Source organism: Coregonus clupeaformis, chromosome 18 (assembly GCF_020615455.1).
Source record: "Coregonus clupeaformis isolate EN_2021a chromosome 18, ASM2061545v1, whole genome shotgun sequence".
NCBI lineage: Eukaryota > Metazoa > Chordata > Actinopteri > Salmoniformes > Salmonidae > Coregonus > Coregonus clupeaformis.
Window position 1 is genome coordinate 37,159,077 of NC_059209.1, and position 20,000 is coordinate 37,179,076.

Below are 20,000 nucleotides of genomic sequence, written 5' to 3' on the forward strand. Positions count from 1 at the left end.
AACTAGGTAAGATACTCAAATGAGAGAGTGGTGTGAAGCCTTCCTCACGTTCCTTCTTCTAACAACTCGGCAGAACAACTCGGCAGAACAACTCCGCACAACAACTCGGCAGAACAACTCGGCAGAACAACTCGGCAGAACAACTCCGCACAACAACTCCGCACAACAACTCGGCAGAACAACTCGGCAGAACAACTCGGCAGAACAACTCGGCAGAACAACTCCGCACAACAACTCGGCAGAACAACTCCGCACAACAACTCGGCAGAACAACTCGGCAGAACAACTCGGCAGAAAAACTCCGCACAACAACTCGGCAGAACAACTCGGCAGAACAACTCCGCAGAACAACTCCGCACAACAACTCGGCAGAACAACTCCGCACAACAACTCGGCAGAACAACTCCGCAGAACAACTCCGCAGAACAACTCCGCAGAACAACTCCGCAGAACAACTCCGCACAACAACTCGGCAGAACAACTCCGCACAACAACTCGGCAGAACAACTCTGCACAGCAACTCGGCAGAACAACTCGGTAGAACGTCTTGGTTTTGGTGACAATACCGCCGCTTACATCTGCCTCTGATAAAACAGGGGAGACTGAAGTACTAGCACTAATTTCCTTGCAGAGGTGAAAGACCCACCTCCCAGCACTGAATGCTGATTTGCCTGGCAGAGGTGAAGAAACTCCTCCCCCCCCATACATTACAACACGCCCACAAATTAGCAAGACTGTTACACAAATAGGCCTGAAACTGACCACAAAAAGTCCACAATGACAGTCACAAGTACTGACCAATCAAACATTTCCAACAGCAATTATTAGGTAGGCTACTAGTAAAAGACAGCACTTAAATTCAACTGTCCTACAAGACAATACCAACAGATACTATTGAATCAACTGTCCTACAAGACAATACCAACAGATACTATTGAATCAACTGTCCTACAAGACAATACCAACATATACTATTGAATCAACTGCCCTACAAGACAATACCAACAGATACTATTGAATCAACTGTCCTACAAGACAATACCAACAGCTCAAATTAAATCAAATTGTATTTGCCACATGCGCCAACATTACAGTGAAATGCTTACTTACAAGCCCAATAAATTTTTTTCAGTCTCCTGTTGGGGGAATAGGCTTTGTTGTGCCCTCTTCTACTATTGAATCAAATAATCTACTTGCTGCTCTTGTAGGAGCTGATGTCTTTCCCAACTATAAATGACGCAAGCCAAAGTTCAGGCAGGTTTTCATCGTCCACAGAGAGGTCTGCAGTAAATCAGTCCCTCATTTCAACACAAGCTGACATCATATTCACTGGGAGGCTCACATTTCCTATGTCTCATAACCAAGCATTACAACACCCAGCATTACAGCACCCAGCATTACAGCACCCAGCATTACAGCACCCAGCATTACAGCACCCAGCATTACAGCACCCAGCATGACAGCACCCAGCATTACAGCACCCAGCATTACAGCACCCAGCATTACAGCACCCAGCATTACAGCATTGACTTCTAAGTCCAAGTTTTCAGCGTCATTCTATTCACATCCTTCCAAATGCTTCCATATGTGTAAATCTGTGTGTATTTGTATTTGTGTGTGGTGTGTGCGTGTGTGCCTTCCTGCATGTGTATGTGATTGTGTGTGTGTGTGTATGTATGTGTGTGTGTGTGTGTGTGTTTTGAGTTTTTGCACACATTCCTGACATGTTTGTTATCCCTGTAGGAGCCAGAGGAGGATGACCCCTTGCCCAAGAAGAAGTGGGCGACTGTAGACGCCTCGTACTATGGAGGGAGAGGGGCTGGAGGGATCAAACGCATGGAGGTTACACTCTAAACATTATTCTGTTCATGTAGCCAATGTGGAATTACTAGCTGGTTAGCTGTGTGTGCCCTAGTAGTGTCCGTCTTGCAAGTGACACAGATTGGAGGACAGTGAGGGACAGGGACGTGTCCTCTGTAACATTCAGTACACGTGGGTTGTCTGTCCTATATTTCTGGTACTGTCTTAAACATCACGGCTTGGTTTCTCTGACTCAGAGAGCCCTGGTGCCGGATACATATCTACTTTTAATGGAGATTCAGTGGAACACTATCAGTGGAGATGATGTCATTTTATTTTGTCTATCTAAAAATAATGGACTTATTTTATCATCACAACCTGTGTGGGTTGTAAAAACCCCTGACTCTTTACAGTCACTTGTCTTCCCCCAACAACATTACTGAACAGTAGGGTAATGTTAATACAGTCACTTGTCTTCCCCCAACAACATTACTGAACAGTAGGGTAATGTTAATACAGTCACTTGTCTTCCCCCAACAACATTACTGAACAGTTGTGGTCCTCTGTAGCTCAATTGGTAGAGCATGGCGCTTGTAAGGCCAGGGTAGTGGGTTTGATCCCCGGGACGTAAAAATGTATGCGCACATGACTGTATGTCGCTTTGGATAAAAGCGTCTGCTAAATGGCTTATTATGTTAATACATTACCCCCAACAACATTATTGAACAGTAGGGTAATGTTAATACAGTCACTTGTCTTCCCCCAACAACATTACTGAACAGTAGGGTAATGTTAATACAGTGACTTGTCTTCCCCCAACAACATTACTGAACAGTAGCATAGTTTTAGCTATGCCTTGGCTGGTTCATGTTGACGGTAAGGCCCATGCCTTGGCTGGTTCATGTTGACGGTAAGGCCCATGCCTTGGCTGGTTCATGTTGACGGTAAGGCCCATCACTCAGAACTGGTTCCCAGAGTGTGACTCACCACTGACACACTGGATCTGGAATCATCTGGTGCTAAAATGTCACCTAGCAACATGCCCAGAACAGAACAGCCTGGACGTCTTTTGTTAAACGTTCCAGATGAGAACAAACTCAAACCCCTCGCTATACTGTAGCTCTGCCGGCCTGCCAGTGATATCAGGGGTGTGCAAAGTAAAGCGAATCTTCTGGGGTTGTGTGTGTACGGTACAGTAGGATGAGTCGTATCTGTGTGTGTATGTGTGTGTGTGTGTGTGTGTGTGTGTCTGTGTTTGTGTGTGTGTGTGTCTGTGTGTGTGTGTGTGTGTGTGTGTCTGTGTTTGTGTGTGAGTGTGTGTGTGTGTGTGTGTGTTATGATACGACAAGGAGTCCTGGCATTCTTGTCAGCTCTCTGACGGCTTTGACATGACAGGTGCTGCCATCACTCCTTCTCTCTCCTGTCGGCTTGATGTACGTCTACATCTCTCCATCTCTCCATCTCTCCATTTCTCTCCTCCCTTCCAACTCTGGGCCTTGTTCAGCCCACTGTGTCCCTCCCTGCCTCCTTCCCTCCTTCCCTCCCTCGTCTACTACGTTCCTCGCCTGCTTGCTTTTTCTCCAAAGGGAGTAGACGTAGCTTTCAAGCTAACACGTTTAAATCCCTTGCTTCACCACCCTGTACTCCCTACCCCATATCCCCTATCCCCCATCCCCTACCCCATATCCCCTATCCCCTATCCCCTATCCCCTATCCCCTATCCCCTTACCCCCTATCCCCTATCCCCTATCCCCTATCCCCTTACCCCCTACCCCATGTCCCCCTATCCCCTACCCCCTAACCCCCTACCCCCTATCACATATCCCCTACCCCCCTATCTCCTATCCCCTACCCCCCTACCACCTATCCCCTATCCCTATCTCCTACCCCATATCCCCTATCCCCTACCCCCTATCCCCTACCCCATATCCCCCTATCCCCTACCCCCTATCCCTATCCCCTATCCCATATCCCCTATCCCCTATCCCCTATCCCCTATCCCCTACCCCATATCCCCTATCCCCTACCCCATATCCCCTATCCCCTATCCCCTACCCCCATATCCCCTATCCCCTATCCCCTTACCCCCTACTCCATATCCCCTATCCCCTACCTCCAATCCCCTACCCCTATCCCCTATCTACTATCCCCTACCTTATATCCCCTATCCCCTATCCCTTACCCCCTATCTCCTACCCCCTACCCCCTATCCCCTACCCCCTAACCACTATCCCCTACCTTATATCCCCTATCCCCTACCCCCTATCCCCTACCCCCCTACCCCCCTACCCCCCACCCCCTATCCCCTATCCCCTATCTCCTATACCATACCCCCTTACCCCCTATCCCCTACCCCCTACCCCCTATCCCCTATCCCCTATCTCCTATACCATACCCCTTACCCCCTACCCCCTACCCCCCTACCCCCTTACCCCCTACCCCCTACCCCCTACCCCCCTACCCCCTACCCCCTATCCCCTATCCCCTATCTCCTATAACATACCCCTTACCCCCTACCCCCTATCTCCTACTAATCAGCACCGAGGACGTTGGTGGCAAAGCGGGGATTTCCGAGGGCCGTGGGGGGGAGCAATAATACCTCCAACTTTACCCACAATTGTTGTGTCTTTGCTCAGCCACCGTCCCGTCTCACATCTCCTCTTCTATCTCTTCTTCTCCATACGGTACCCACTCCCCTCTTCCCTTTCTACATATGTTTCCCCATCCCCTGTTTTCATAAGATCAAACCTTAAACTTTTTCCAAGAGTGTTGGAGTTTTGCTCAGAGCATTCCATCACTTCATACGTCCCCTATCTACCATCTCCTCTCTCCATCTCTTCATACGTCCCCTATCCACCATCTCCTCTCTCCATCACTTCATACGTCCCCTATCCACCATCTCCTCTCTCCATCTCTTCATACGTCTCCTATCCACCATCTCCTCTCTCCATCACTTCATACGTCCCCTATCCACCATCTCCTCTCTCCATCTCTTCATACGTCTCCTATCCACCATCTCCTCTCTCCATCACTTCATACGTCCCCTATCCACCATCTCCTCTCCATCTCTTCATACGTCCCCTATCCACCATCTCCTCTCTCCATCTCTTCATACGTCTCCTATCCACCATCTCCTCTCTCCATCACTTCATACGTCCCCTATCCACCATCTCCTCTCTCCATCTCTTCATACGTCCCCTATCCACCATCTCCCCTCTCCATCACTTTATACGTCCCCATATCCACCATCTCCTCTCTCCATCTCTTCATACGTCCCCTATCCACCATCTCCTCTCTCCATCTCTTCATACGTCCCCTATCCACCATCTCCTCTCTCCATCTCTTCATCGTCCCCTATCCACCATCTCCCCTCTCCATCACTTTATACGTCCCCATATCCACCATCTCCTCTCTCCATCTCTTCATACGTCCCCTATCCACCATCTCCTCTCTCCATCTCTTCATACGTCTCCTATCCACCATCTCCTCTCTCCATCACTTCATACGTCCCCTATCCACCATCTCCTCTCTCCATCTCTTCATACGTCTCCTATCCACCATCTCCTCTCTCCATCACTTCATACGTCCCCTATCCACCATCTCCTCTCTCCATCACTTCATATGTCCCCTATCCACCATCTCCTCTCTCCATCTCTTCATACGTCTCCTATCCACCATCTCCTCTCTCCATCTCTTCATACGTCTCCTATCCACCATCTCCTCTCTCCATCTCTTCATACGTCTCCTATCCACCATCTCCTCTCTCCATCTCTTCATACGTCTCCTATCCACCATCTCCTCTCTCCATAAACACCAGGTTGATACTTCCAGACAGCCCTTCTCCACTTCTGAGGCTGTCTCTGTAGATCAAGGAAGAGTTTCTGTGGATCGGGGTAGAGGTGTTGTTTAAAGATCAACCTGTCATTTTCTCTATTCCTGTAAAAGGAAGCGTGTTGACTCAGACATGTTGACGCACAATGCACATACGACCTGCAGCGATGGAATGTACAGGGAATCTTTTATTCATCAGGGTGGATAGTGTATCTGTGGGTGAGGGATATCCCATGTTGCCTTAGGTTTACAGGAAGTAGTGTGTGTGTGTGTGTGTGTGTGTGTGTGTGTGTGTGTGTTTGTGTGTGTGTGTGTGTGTGTGTGTGTGTGTGTGTGTGTGTGTGTGTGTGTGTGTGTGTGTGTGTGTGTGTGTGTGTGTGTGTGTGTGTGTGTGTGTGTGTGTGTGTGTGTGTGTGTGTGTGTGTGTGTGTGTGTGTGTGTGTGTGTGTGTGTGAGTCTGCGTCCCTCCATGCGTTTGTGTTTTATTCATCAGGATTGATAGACAGTTATACATCCTGTATATCTGTAGGGAGGTGTGTATTTCCCAGGTGGATGGTGATCATGAAAATCTGTTCTGTATTGTAGAGGCTTAACCTAGAGCTTGAAGAGCATGTCACTAATTAAACACTCACCTCTCTTCTGCCGTGCCGGTGGATTTACCCGGCAACAGCTGTGATGCATTTAATTAAAACAGGAAGCTTAGGGGGAAGCAGAAAAAAAGGCACTGAGGGAAAACAATAAAAACAACACCAAACCTGGTTATTCTTCAGGTTATTCTTCAGGTTATTCTTAAGGTTATACTTCAGGTTATTCTTCAGGTTATACTTCAGGTTATCCTTAAGGTTATTCTTCAGGTTATTCTTCAGGTTATACTTCAGGTTATTCTTCAGGTTATACTTCAGGTTATTCTTCAGGTTATTCTTCAGGTTATACTTCAGGTTATCCTTAAGGTTATTCTTCAGGTTATTCTTCAGGTTATACTTCAGGTTATACTTCAGGTTATTCTTCAGGTTATTCTTCAGGTTATTCTTCAGGTTATTCTTCAGGTTATTCTTCAGGTTATTCTTCAGGTTATACTTCAGGTTATTCTTCAGGTTATACTTCAGGTTATTCTTCAGGTTATACTTCAGGTTATTCTTCAGGTTATTCTTAAGGTTATTCTTCAGGTTATTCTTAAGGTTATTCTTCAGGTTATTCTTAAGGTTATTCTTCAGGTTATTCTTCAGGTTATTCTTAAGGTTATTCTTCAGGTTATTCTTAAGGTTATTCTTCAGGTTATTCTTCAGGTTATTCTTCAGGTTATTCTTCAGGTTATTCTTCAGGTTATACTTCAGGTTATTCTTCAGGTTATTCTTCAGGTTATTCTTCAGGTTATTCTTCAGGTTATACTTCAGGTTATTCTTCAGGTTATACTTCAGGTTATTCTTCAGGTTATTCTTCAGGTTATTCTTAAGGTTATACTTCAGGTTATTCTTCAGGTTATTCTTCAGGTTATACTTCAGGTTATTCTTCAGGTTATTCTTCAGGTTATACTTCAGGTTATTCTTCAGGTTATTCTTCAGGTTATTCTTAAGGTTATTCTTCAGGTTATACTTCAGGTTATTCTTCAGGTTATTCTTCAGGTTATTCTTAAGGTTATACTTCAGGTTATTCTTCAGGTTATTCTTCAGGTTATACTTCAGGTTATTCTTCAGGTTATTCTTCAGGTTATACTTCAGGTTATACTTCAGGTTATTCTTCAGGTTATTCTTCAGGTTATTCTTCAGGTTATACTTCAGGTTATTCTTAAGGTTATTCTTCAGTTTATTCTTCAGGTTATTCTTCAGGTTATTCTTCAGGTTATTCTTCAGGTTATTCTTCAGGTTATTCTTAAGGTTATTCTTCAGGTTATACTTCAGGTTATACTTCAGGTTATCCTTAAGGTTATACTTCAGGTTATCCTTCAGGTTGTTCTTTAGGTTTTACGAAAGGGAGGATGGACTTTTGTTTACACCCATATAGCTATGATATATGTGGTTAGCCAATTAATTAGTTTATGAATTGTGGGTAACAATCACTCTGTATGTTTACTTTTCAGGACAGTGTAATGTTACCAAAAGTTACCAACAAAATATGTACGTTTAATTACACTTCCTGAATGAACTGAATGGGAACCTGAAATAACCACTGGTCCCTGTCTGATGTGACCACGTTAGGTGCGTTGGGGAGAGAAGGGCTCTACAGAGGAAGGGGCGAGGCTGGAGAAGGCTAAGAATGCGGTAGTGTCTGTTCCTGAGGAGGTGGAAGAGCCCATGATGGCCAAACGGGCCCCCAAACCCACCCCCACATACCACCAGCACCCGGAGTCCAAATGGTACACCCCTATAAAGGTAGGTTCAAGATGATGTCCCAAATGGGGAGCTTATTCCCTTTTAATGATCTTGTTTTGGTCAGAGCCTGATGAGGCCCAGCCAGTTGGAGATGGCTTCCGGAAGCTTGGTTTCACTATTGTTTTCACTTCACCGATTCTATTGTTTACGTTGTGATAGCGAAGTTGTGGATTCTATACAACTGTTAGTGACAGTATCTTTATTTTCCATTGTCTCTGATTGTGAAACATTTTACATAGATAAATACAGAGATATGCCATGAGTAAATGTTCAAGCACAGTCCTTTCTCTTCCTGTATTCAGGGTCGTCTGGATGCCCTGTGGGCTTTACTGAGGCGGCAGTATGACCGAGTTTCCCTCATGAGACCGACCACTGCAGACAAGGTAAGCCACTGCAAATAACCGCTGAGGTTCAACCCAAACCCATAACCCACAATCACATAAAACCAGCTACGAGAACCAAAACTGACTGAAACGGATCATATCATAGCCATCATCAGCAGTAGTAACAGTGATCTCTTGGCCTGTGGGGTTTCAGTCCTTGAACCACTCTACGTTATGGACCCCAGGAAGAATTGCTGTCATCATGGCTTCAGCCAATGGGGATCTGTATAAACACTAAAGATTAAGTAGCCGTTTCCCAGACACATATTAACACTTTTGCTGGACAATGGAGATTCTTCATTAAAAGTGCTTTTTAGGCTTAATCTGTGTCCAGGAAACCGGTCCTTTGAACCGGTCCTTTGACTCCATTGAATCTCTATTGTGCAGGATAGGCTTAATCTGTGTCCAGGAAACCGGTCCTTTGAACCGGTCCTTTGACTCCATTGAATCTCTATTGTGCAGGATAGGCTTAATCTGTGTCCAGGAAACCGGTCCTTTGAACCGGTCCTTTGACTCCATTGAATCTCTATTGTGCAGGATAGGCTTAATCTGTGTCCAGGAAACCGGTCCTTTGAACCAGTCCTTTGACTCCATTGAATCTCTATTGTGCAGGATAGGCTTAATCTGTGAAACTGACCCTAGATGTACAGTACGATAGAGACAGGGTAGTGTGAGTCAGTTGTTTTAGTTTGTGAGTGTGGTTCAGAGGGAGGAAGTTGACTGGAACGTGTTGTTAGCGTTGTGTTGCTGTAACCTAATGGGGGTCAACAGCAGCTGCAAACTGGCACAGCAACAGCAACAGGATGTGATGTTTGACAGGCATGGCCCAATATGGAGAACTCTACTGAACTACTCTGAACTCTCAACAACCACATCCTCTACATCTCTCTCTCTCTCTCTCTCTCTCTCTCTCTCTCTGTCTCTCTCTCTCTCTCTCTCTCTCTCTCTCTCTCTCTCTCTCTCTCTCTCTCTCTCTCTCTCTCTCTCTCTCTCTCTTTTTCTTTCTCTCTCTCCCATCGACCATCAGTGTCCTGTCCTCTATGTGTTTAATTCTGGAGACCTCCTGTCTTTACCTCAGATCTAGATTGTTTGCCCATACCGTGCAGCCCTACGTGGCAGTGGGGAAATGATCTGAAATTAGTGAGGAAATTAAGAAATGGATGAATATGCAAAAATCAAAATTGGGTTGAAGTTGAATTGAACAGTATAAAACAATCAGAGTGGAGAGAGACCCATTGAAATCACTTAGAGTGTATGTGTTGCCACCCTAGGGTCACGCACTACTAAAATACTGTGATATTTTGCCCATATCACCCAACCCTAAATAACAGTAGTAGTAACAGTAACAGTAACAGTAACAGTAGCAGTAGCAGTAGCAGTAACAGTAGTAGTAACAGTAGCAGTAGCAGTAACAGTAACAGTAGTAGTAACAGTAACAGTAGCAGTAACAGTAACAGTAACAGTAGCAGTAACAGTAGCAGTAGCAGTAACAGTAACAGTAACAGTAACAGTAACAGTAGCAGTAACAGTAACAGTAACAGTAACAGTAGCAGTAGCAGTAGTAGTAGTAGTAACAGTAGCAGTAACAGTAACAGTAGCAGTAACAGTAGCAGTAACAGTAACAGTAGCAGTAACAGTAACAGTAACAGTAACAGTAGCAGTAACAGTAACAGTAGCAGTAACAGTAGTAGTAACAGTAGCAGTAACAGTAACAGTAACAGTAACAGTAGTAGTAACAGTAACAGTAACAGTAACAGTAGCAGTAACAGTAACAGTAGCAGTAACAGTAGTAGTAACAGTAGCAGTAACAGTAACAGTAACAGTAACAGTAGTAGTAACAGTAGCAGTAACAGTAACAGTAGCAGTAACAGTAACAGTAGCAGTAACAGTAGTAGTAACAGTAGCAGTAGCAGTAACAGTAACAGTAGTAGTAACAGTAACAGTAGCAGTAACAGTAACAGTAACAGTAGCAGTAACAGTAACAGTAGCAGTAACAGTAGCAGTAACAGTAACAGTAGCAGTAACAGTAACAGTAACAGTAACAGTAGCAGTAACAGTAACAGTAGCAGTAACAGTAGTAGTAACAGTAGCAGTAACAGTAACAGTAACAGTAACAGTAGTAGTAACAGTAGCAGTAACAGTAACAGTAGCAGTAACAGTAGCAGTAACAGTAGTAGTAACAGTAGCAGTAGCAGTAACAGTAACAGTAGTAGTAACAGTAACAGTAGCAGTAACAGTAACAGTAACAGTAACAGTAGCAGTAGCAGTAGAAGTAACAGTAGCAGTAGTAGTAACAGTAGCAGTAGCAGTAACAGTAACAGTAACAGTAACAGTAACAGTAACAGTAGTAGTAACAGTAGTAGTAACAGTAACAGTAACAGTAACAGTAGCAGTAACAGTAACAGTAGCAGTAACAGTAACAGTAGCAGTAACAGTAACAGTAACAGTAACAGTAACTGTAACAGTAACAGTAACAGTAACTGTAGCAGTAGCAGTAACAGTAGCAGTAACAGTAACAGTAACAGTAACAGTAACTGTAACAGTAACAGTAACAGTAACTGTAGCAGTAGCAGTAACAGTAACAGTAACAGTAACTGTAACAGTAACAGTAACAGTAACAGTAACAGTAACTGTAGCAGTAGCAGTAACTGTAACAGTAACAGTAGCAGTAGCAGTAACTGTAACAGTAACAGTAACTGTAGCAGTAACTGTAACAGTAACAGTAACTGTAGCAGTAACTGTAACAGTAACAGTAACAGTAACTGTAGCAGTAACAGTAACAGTAACAGTAACAGTAGCAGTAACAGTAACAGTAACAGTAACAGTAACTGTAGCAGTAACAGTAACAGTAACAGTAGCAGTAACAGTAACAGTAACAGTAGCAGTAACTGTAACAGTAACAGTAACTGTAGCAGTAACAGTAACAGTAACAGTAACAGTAACTGTAGCAGTAACTGTAGCAGTAACAGTAACAGTAACAGTAACAGTAACAGTAACAGTAGCAGTAACAGTAACAGTAACAGTAACTGTAGCAGTAACAGTAACTGTAACAGTAACAGTAACTGTAGCAGTAGCAGTAACAGTAACAGTAACAGTAACTGTAGCAGTAGCAGTAACAGTAGTAGTAACAGTAGCAGTAACAGTAACAGTAACAGTAGTAGTAACAGTAACAGTAACAGTAGCAATAACAGTAACTGTAACAGTAGTAGTAACAGTAACAGTAACAGTAACAGTAACAGTAGCAGTAACAGTAACAGTAACAGTAACAGTAGCAGTAACAGTAACAGTAACAGTAACAGTAACAGTAACAGTAGTAGTAACAGTAGCAGTAACAGTAACAGTAACAGTAACAGTAACAGTAACAGTAACTGTAGCAGTAGCAGTAGCAGTAACAGTAACAGTAACAGTAACTGTAGCAGTAGTAGTAACAGTAACAGTAACTGTAGTAGTAGCAGTAGCAGTAACAGTAACTGTAGTAGTAGTAGTAACAGTAACAGTAACTGTAGCAGTAGCAGTAGCAGTAACAGTAACTGTAGTAGTAGCAGTAACAGTAACAGTAACAGTAACAGTAACTGTAGCTGTAGTAGTAACAGTAACAGTAACTGTAGCAGTAGCAGTAGCAGTAACAGTAACAGTAACAGTAACAGTAACTGTAACAGTAACTGTAGCAGTAGTAGTAACAGTAACAGTAACTGTAGTAGTAGCAGTAGCAGTAACAGTAACTGTAGTAGTAGCAGTAACAGTAGCAGTAGCAGTAACAGTAACAGTAACAGTAACAGTAGCAGTAGCAGTAGTAGTAACAGTAACAGTAACTGTAGCAGTAGCAGTAGCAGTAACAGTAACAGTAACAGTAACAGTAGCAGTAGTAGTAACAGTAACAGTAGCAGTAGCAGTAACAGTAGCAGTAACAGTAACAGTAGCAGTAACAGTAACAGTAACAGTAGCAGTAGTAGTAACAGTAACAGTAGCAGTAGCAGTAACAGTAGCAGTAACAGTAGCAGTAACAGTAACAGTAACAGTAGCAGTAGTAGTAACAGTAACAGTAGCAGTAGCAGTAACAGTAGCAGTAACAGTAACAGTAACAGTAGCAGTAGCAGTAACAGTAACAGTAACTGTAGCAGTAGCAGTAGCAGTAACAGTAACAGTAACAGTAACAGTAGCAGTAGTAGTAACAGTAACAGTAACTGTAGCAGTAGCAGTAGCAGTAACAGTAACAGTAACAGTAACAGTAACAGTAACAGTAACAGTAACTGTAGCAGTAGCAGTAGCAGTAACAGTAACAGTAACAGTAACAGTAACAGTAGCAGTAACAGTAACAGTAACTGTAGCAGTAGTAGTAACAGTAACAGTAACTGTAGTAGTAGCAGTAGCAGTAACAGTAACTGTAGTAGTAGCAGTAACAGTAGCAGTAGCAGTAACAGTAACAGTAACAGTAGCAGTAGTAGTAACAGTAACAGTAACAGTAGCAGTAACAGTAGCAGTAGCAGTAACTGTAGCAGTAGCAGTAACAGTAACAGTAACAGTAGCAGTAGCAGTAGTAGTGACAGTAACAGTAACAGTAACAGTAACTGTAGCAGTAGCAGTAACAGTAACAGTAGCAGTAGCAGTAGTAGTAACAGTAACAGTAACAGTAACAGTAGTAGTAACAGTAACAGGAGTAGTAACAGCAACAGCAGTAGTAACAGTAGTAGTAACAGTAACAGTAGCAGTAGAAGTAACAGCAACAGCAGTAGTAACAGTAGCAGTAGCAGTAACAGTAGTAGTAACAGTAACAGTAACAGTAGCAGTAACAGTAACAGTAACAGTAACTGTAGCAGTAGCAGTAGCAGTAACAGTAACAGTAGCAGTAACAGTAGCAGTAGCAGTAGCAGTAACAGTAACAGTAGTAGTAACAGTAGCAGTAGCAGTAACAGTAACAGTAGCAGTAACAGTAGCAGTAGCAGTAGCAGTAACAGTAACAGTAGTAGTAACAGTAACAGTAACAGTAGCAGTAACAGTAGCAGTAGCAGTAGCAGTAACAGTAGCAGTAGCAGTAACAGTAACAGTAACAGTAGCAGTAACAGTAACAGTAGCAGTAGCAGTAACTGTAGCAGTAGCAGTAGCAGTAACAGTAGTAGTAACAGTAACAGTAACAGTAACAGTGGCAGTAGCAGTAGCAGTAGCAGTAACAGTAACAGTAACAGTAACTGTAGCAGTAGCAGTAGCAGTAACAGTAACAGTAACAGTAACAGTAACAGTAGCAGTAGCAGTAACAGTAACAGTAGCAGTAACAGTAGCAGTAGCAGTAGCAGTAACAGTAACAGTAACAGTAGAAGTAACAGTAACAGTAGCAGTAGCAGTAACTGTAGCAGTAACAGTAGCAGTAACAGTAGTAGTAACAGTAACAGTAACAGTAACAGTGGCAGTAGCAGTAGCAGTAGCAGTAACAGTAACAGTAACAGTAACAGTAGCAGTAGCAGTAGCAGTAACAGTAACAGTAACAGTAACAGTAGCAGTAGCAGTAACAGTAACAGTAACAGTAACTGTAGCAGTAACAGTAGTAGTAGTAACAGTAACAGTAACAGTAGCAGTAGCAGTAGCAGTAACAGTAACAGTAGCAGTAGCAGTAACAGTAACAGTAACAGTAACAGTAGCAGTAACAGTAGCAGTAGCAGTAGCAGTAGCAGTAACAGTAACATTAACTGTAGCAGTAACAGTAGCAGTAGCAGTAGCAGTAACAGTAGCAGTAGCAGTAGCAGTAACAGTAACAGTAGCAGTAACAGTAGCAGTAACAGTAGCAGTAACAGTAGCAGTAACAGTAACAGTAGCAGTAACAGTAACTGTAGCAGTAGCAGTAACAGTAGCAGTAACAGTAACAGTAACAGTAGCAGTAGTAGTAACAGTAACTGTAGCAGTAGCAGTAACAGTAGCAGTAACAGTAGCAGTAACAGTAGCAGTAACAGTAACAGTAGCAGTAACAGTAACTGTAGCAGTAGCAGTAACAGTAGCAGTAACAGTAACAGTAACAGTAGCAGTAACAGTAGCAGTAGCAGTAACAGTAGCAGTAACAGTAACAGTAGCAGTAACAGTAACTGTAGCAGTAGCAGTAACAGTAGCAGTAACAGTAACATTAACTTTAGCAGTAACAGTAGCAGTAGCAGTAACAGTAGCAGTAGAAGTAACAGTAACAGTAGCAGTAACAGTAGCAGTAACAGTAGCAGTAACAGTAACAGTAACAGTAACAGTAACAGTAGCAGTAACAGTAACAGTAGCAGTAACAGTAACAGTAGAAGTAACAGTAGCAGTAGGAGTAACAGTAACAGTAGCAGTAACAGTAACAGTAACAGTAACAGTAACAGTAACAGTAGCAGTAACAGTAACAGTAACAGTAACAGTAACAGTAGTAACAGTCACAGTAGCAGTAACAGTAGCAGTAACAGTAACAGTAACAGTAACAGTAGCAGTAGCAGTAGTAGTAACAGTAACAGTAACAGTAACAGTAACAGTAACAGTAGCAGTAGCAGTAACAGTAACAGTAGAAGTAACAGTAGCAGTAGCAGTAACAGTAACAGTAACAGTAACAGTAGCAGTAACAGTAACAGTAACAGTAACAGTAGCAGTAACAGTAACAGTAACAGTAGCAGTAACAGTAACAGTAACAGTAGTAGTAGTAACAGTCACAGTAGCAGTAACAGTAGCAGTAACAGTAACAGTAACAGTAACAGTAACAGTAGCAGTAGCAGTAGCAGTAGTAGTAACAGTAACAGTAACAGTAGCAGTAGCAGTCACAGTAGCAGTAACAGTAACAGTAGCAGTAACAGTAACAGTAGCAGTAGCAGTAGCAGTAGTAGTAACAGTAACAGTAACAGTAGCAGTAGCAGTCACAGTCGCAGTAACAGTAACAGTAGCAGTAACAGTAGCAGTAGCAGTAACAGTAACAGTAACAGTAACAGTAGCAGTAACAGTAACAGTAACAGTAACAGTAACAGTAACAGTAGCAGTAACAGTAACAGTAGCAGTAACAGTAACAGTAGAAGTAACAGTAGCAGTAACAGTAACAGTAGCAGTAACAGTAGCAGTAACAGTAACAGTAACAGTGACAGTAACAGTAGCAGTAGCAGTAGCAGTAGCAGTAGTAGTAACAGTAACAGTAACAGTAGCAGTAGCAGTCACAGTAGCAGTAACAGTAACAGTAGCAGTAACAGTAACAGTAGCAGTAGCAGTAGCAGTAGTAGTAACAGTAACAGTAACAGTAGCAGTAGCAGTCACAGTAGCAGTAACAGTAACAGTAGCAGTAACAGTAGCAGTAGCAGTAACAGTAACAGTAACAGTAACAGTAGCAGTAACAGTAACAGTAACAGTAACAGTAACAGTAACAGTAGCAGTAACAGTAACAGTAGCAGTAACAGTAACAGTAGAAGTAACAGTAGCAGTAACAGTAACAGTAACAGTAGCAGTAACAGTAGCAGTAACAGTAACAGTAGCAGTAACAGTAGCAGTAACAGTAACAGTAACAGTAGCAGTAACAGTAACAGTAGAAGTAACAGTAGCAGTAACAGTAACAGTAACAGTAACAGTAGCAGTAACAGTAACAGTAACAGTAACAGTAACAGTAACAGTAACAGTAGCAGTAACAGTAACAGTAACAGTAAAAGTAACAGTAACAGTAGCAGTAACAGTAACAGTAACAGGTACAGTAACAGTATAATTTAGCGGAATATACTCCGAAGACTAGGAGGTGCTGAGTTTCTCTGTCTCTCTCTGTCTGTCTGTCTCTCTCACTCTGTCTGTCTCTCTCTGTCTGTCTGTCTCTCTCTGTCTGTTTATCAGTCTCTCTCTCTTCCTCTAGCTCAATCAACCTCATCAGAAAGCACTGACTTATTTTTTATTACAATCACTGAAAAAATATATAAACTCAACATCCAACACTTTTACTGACTTACAGTTCACATATGGAATCAGTCAATTAAAATAAATTAATTAGGCCCTAATCTATGGATTTCACATGACTAGCAATACAGATGTGCATATATTGGTCACATATAACTTAAACAAAAGGTACGGGCATGGATCAAAAAACCAGTCAGTATATGGTGTGACCAACATTTGCCTCAATCAGCACGACACATCTCCCTTGAATAGAGTTGATCAGGCTGTTGATTGTAGACTGTGAAATGTTGTCCCACTCCTCTTCAATGGCTGTGCAAAGTAGCTGGATATTGGCGGGAACTGGAACACGCTGTCGTACACCTTGATCCAGGGCATCCCAAACATGCTCAATGGGTGAGATATCTAGTGAGTATGCAGGCCATGGAAGAACTGGGACATTTTCAGATTCCAGGAATTGTGTACAGATCCTTGCGACATGGGGCCGTGCGTTATCATGCTGAATCATGAGGTGATGGATGAATGTAACAATGGGTCTCAGAATCTCGTCACGGTATCCATGAAGAGCACACTTCTCCAGCGTGCCAGTGGCCATCGAAGGTGAGCATTTGCCTACTGAATTATTTTACGATGCCGAAACTGCGGTCAGGTCAAGACCCTGGTGAGGATGACAATCACGCAGATGAGCTTCCCTGAGACGGTTTCTGACTGTTTGTGCAGAAATTCTTCAGTTGTGCAAACACACAGTTTCATCAGCAGTCCGGGTGGCTGGTCTCAGACGATCCCGCAGGTGAAGAAGACGGATTTGGAGGTCCTGGGCTGGCGTGGTTAAACACGGTCTGCAGTTTTGAAGCCGTTTGGACGTACTGCCAAATTCTCTAAAACGATATTGGAGGTGGCTTATGGTAGAGAAATGAACATTAAATGATCTGGCAACAGCTCTGGTGGACATTCTTGCAGTCAGCGTGCCAATTGCACGCTCCATCAAAACTTGAGACATCTATGGCATTGTGTTGTGTGACAAAACTGCACATTTTAGAGTGGCCTTTTATTGTCCACAGCACAAGGTGCACCTGTGTAATGATCATACTGTTTAATCAGCTTCTTGACATGCCACACCTGTCAGGTGGATGGATTATCTTGTCAAAGGAGAAATTCTCACTAACAGGGATGTAATCAAATTTGTGCCCAACATTTTTGTGAAAAAAAGCTTTTAATTTCAGCTCATGAAACATGGGACCAACACTTTACATGTGTTTATATTTTTGTTCAGTGTAGATCTTGCCTCTCCCTAAACAGCAGGAAGCAGCTTGTACAGTCAACTTTCCTGCCAGTTCTTGACTATGGTGACATAATATACCAGAATGCAGCAGCCACTACTCTTAATCCTTTGGATTCTGTCTACCATAACGCCCTTCGCTTTATCACAGGTGACAGTTTTAATAGTCACCACTGCATCCTGTATCAAAAAGGTAGTCTGGTCCTCATTAAAGTCTCAGTAGATCACTTCACTATTCCCTTTTCTGTTTACAAAGCTCTACTACACAAGCTTCCGACTTACCTAACTTTGTTGTTGAAGTATAAAAACATGAGATACCAAACCCCGCTCACAGGGGTTGGTTAACTCTCGAGGTTCCTCGGGTCTCCACCAAGTTAGGTAAATCCGCTTTTAGTTTTAATGCACCTCACTGCTGGAACAATTAGCAGAACTCAATACAACTGGATGTTCTGGTGCCGCTCGGGCAGTTTAGGCTGTTGATTGAGGGCCTATAAGCTGAGCTGATTTCCTTAAATGTTGTGTTTTGTTTTACGTTGTATTTGGTTGTTGTATTGCTTTGATCAGGGCACCAGGAGAATGAGACCCTGGTCTCAATGTGTCTTTCCTGAATGAATAAAGAATAAATCAATAAATAATACTGGGAGTCAGTAGTTTTCACCGCCAAAGAAATGATTTACTTCAAGTCAAGAGATGTCATGGTGTTTGGTAAACATTTGTGATGATGTGGCTCAGTGAATGAGATCACTCAGGCAGATAAATAAACCATTTGTCTTAGGTTTACCGGCAGCTGTGGGTGTTGTGTCTTCACCCATGGGAAATAGCTAACCTGTGTAATGAAGTGGCTAATACACTGATTGTGTAAACAAAACTCCAGTACATGTTATTTGTCCTTTCCTGATTTCACAGTTAAATGGAACGAAGTGATTGCTAACCTAACCACATCCTGGTGACGAGTTGTCATGAGTTACCAGACATACAGATGGACAGACATACATGAGAGTACTGTTTCCGCTCCTTGTCCCTCCCTGGTATCCTTTCAGATGCAAACCTTGGCGCTGTCTTTCAAGTCCCTGATCAAGTCTGTGGCAAGGTGCTACCATAAGGTATCAAAATCTGAGTAGTTCCAGGAAAACTGGTAGCAGGCAGGTAGGGGAGGGATGGAGGGAGGGAGGGAGGGGAGAGTCCCAGGCAGACTGATGGCAGGCAGGGGAGAGAGACAGGGGAGAGTCCCAGGCAGACTGGTGGCAGGCAGGGGAGAGAGACAGGGGAGAGTCCCAGGCAGACTGATGGCAGGCAGGGGAGAGAGACAGGGGAGAGGGAGGACGGGAGGGGGCGGTGGTCTTTGATGGCCGACAGCAAGCCCCCGGGGTCATGAATGTTTCAGCGGGCTGATCGGCAGTGCAGGGTTACAAGGACTCATACAGGTGTAAGGAAGCAGGTTGTCACAAACATCTGTTCAGCATGGGGACCTCAGGGTCTTTCCCTCGCTCCCTTCTCCCTCCATCCGTCTATCCCTCCTCCCTCCCTCCTTCCCTCCAGGCTGCTGCAGTGAAGAGAGAGGGGGAAGAGAATGAGGGAGAGAGAAATAGAGCAAAGGGAGAGGGCCCCAGGACCGCGGCTGGGGAGAGAAAGAAAGACAGAGAGGGTGGAGGGAAATGGAGAGAGAGAGAGGGGAAAACGAACAGCTAGTTTTTTGGTCTCACATTTAGCGCCCGAGGGCGTGCAACACCAAAGGTAGAGCGGGGGTTTGCCACAGCTGTGGTGCAGCTCTCGCCCCGGGGCAGGGGAGCAGAGATCTGATGTTGTTTGACTGTGTTGTCGTGGAGACCGGGGAGACAGGGAGCCACTTCAGAGCCAAGTTAGCAACCCAACATCTGCCGCTAAGTTTTAGCCCTGTTAGGGATCCACTGGGAACAGCAGGTAGAGAAAGAGAGTGAGGGAGGGAGGGAGGGAGGGAGGGAGGGAGGGAGGGAGGGAGGGAGGGAGGGAGGGAGGGAGGGAGGGAGGGAGGGAAGGCTGGCCTTACTATGCTGGTGGTGTTGGGGCAGAATATATTAATGGATGGCGCACCAGACTGTAGCATGTTTTGATTGAACTCAGTGAAGATAAGGTACATTTTGAGAGTTCATATTATGGATTTGATTTTATGGTTTTCTGTCTGTTTTCATACAACTCTGGAAAATAGATAAAATAAATAAAAGGGAGCTTTACGAAGGAAACAGAAAGGAGCTTTACAGCACATTTCTCCCCTACTAGAAGGCAGCTTTACAGCACATCTCTCCCCTACTAGAAGGGAGCTTTACAGCACATCTCTCCCCTACTAGAAGGGAGTTTTAAAGCACATCTCTCCCCTACTAGAAGGGAGCTTTACAGCACATCTCTCCCCTACTAGAAAGGAGCTTTACAGCACATCTCTCCCCTACTAGAAGGGAGCTTTACAGCACATCTCTCCCCTATTAGAAGGGAGCTTTA

The 20,000-nt window shown here is 43.6% G+C and overlaps 1 protein-coding gene across 1 annotated transcript in view; it reads left to right on the forward strand.

Annotated features, from left to right (window-relative positions):
* The window catches only part of LOC121587211 (anthrax toxin receptor 2), a 123,435-nt gene that overhangs the window by 49,680 nt on the left and 53,755 nt on the right, over positions 1 to 20,000 (forward strand). Inside the window, exons 13-15 of the mRNA XM_045226861.1 lie at positions 1,744 to 1,842; positions 7,827 to 8,000; positions 8,303 to 8,383. Of these exons, the coding sequence (XP_045082796.1) occupies positions 1,744 to 1,842; positions 7,827 to 8,000; positions 8,303 to 8,383 (354 nt within the window). The remainder of the gene's footprint in view (positions 1 to 1,743; positions 1,843 to 7,826; positions 8,001 to 8,302; positions 8,384 to 20,000) is intronic.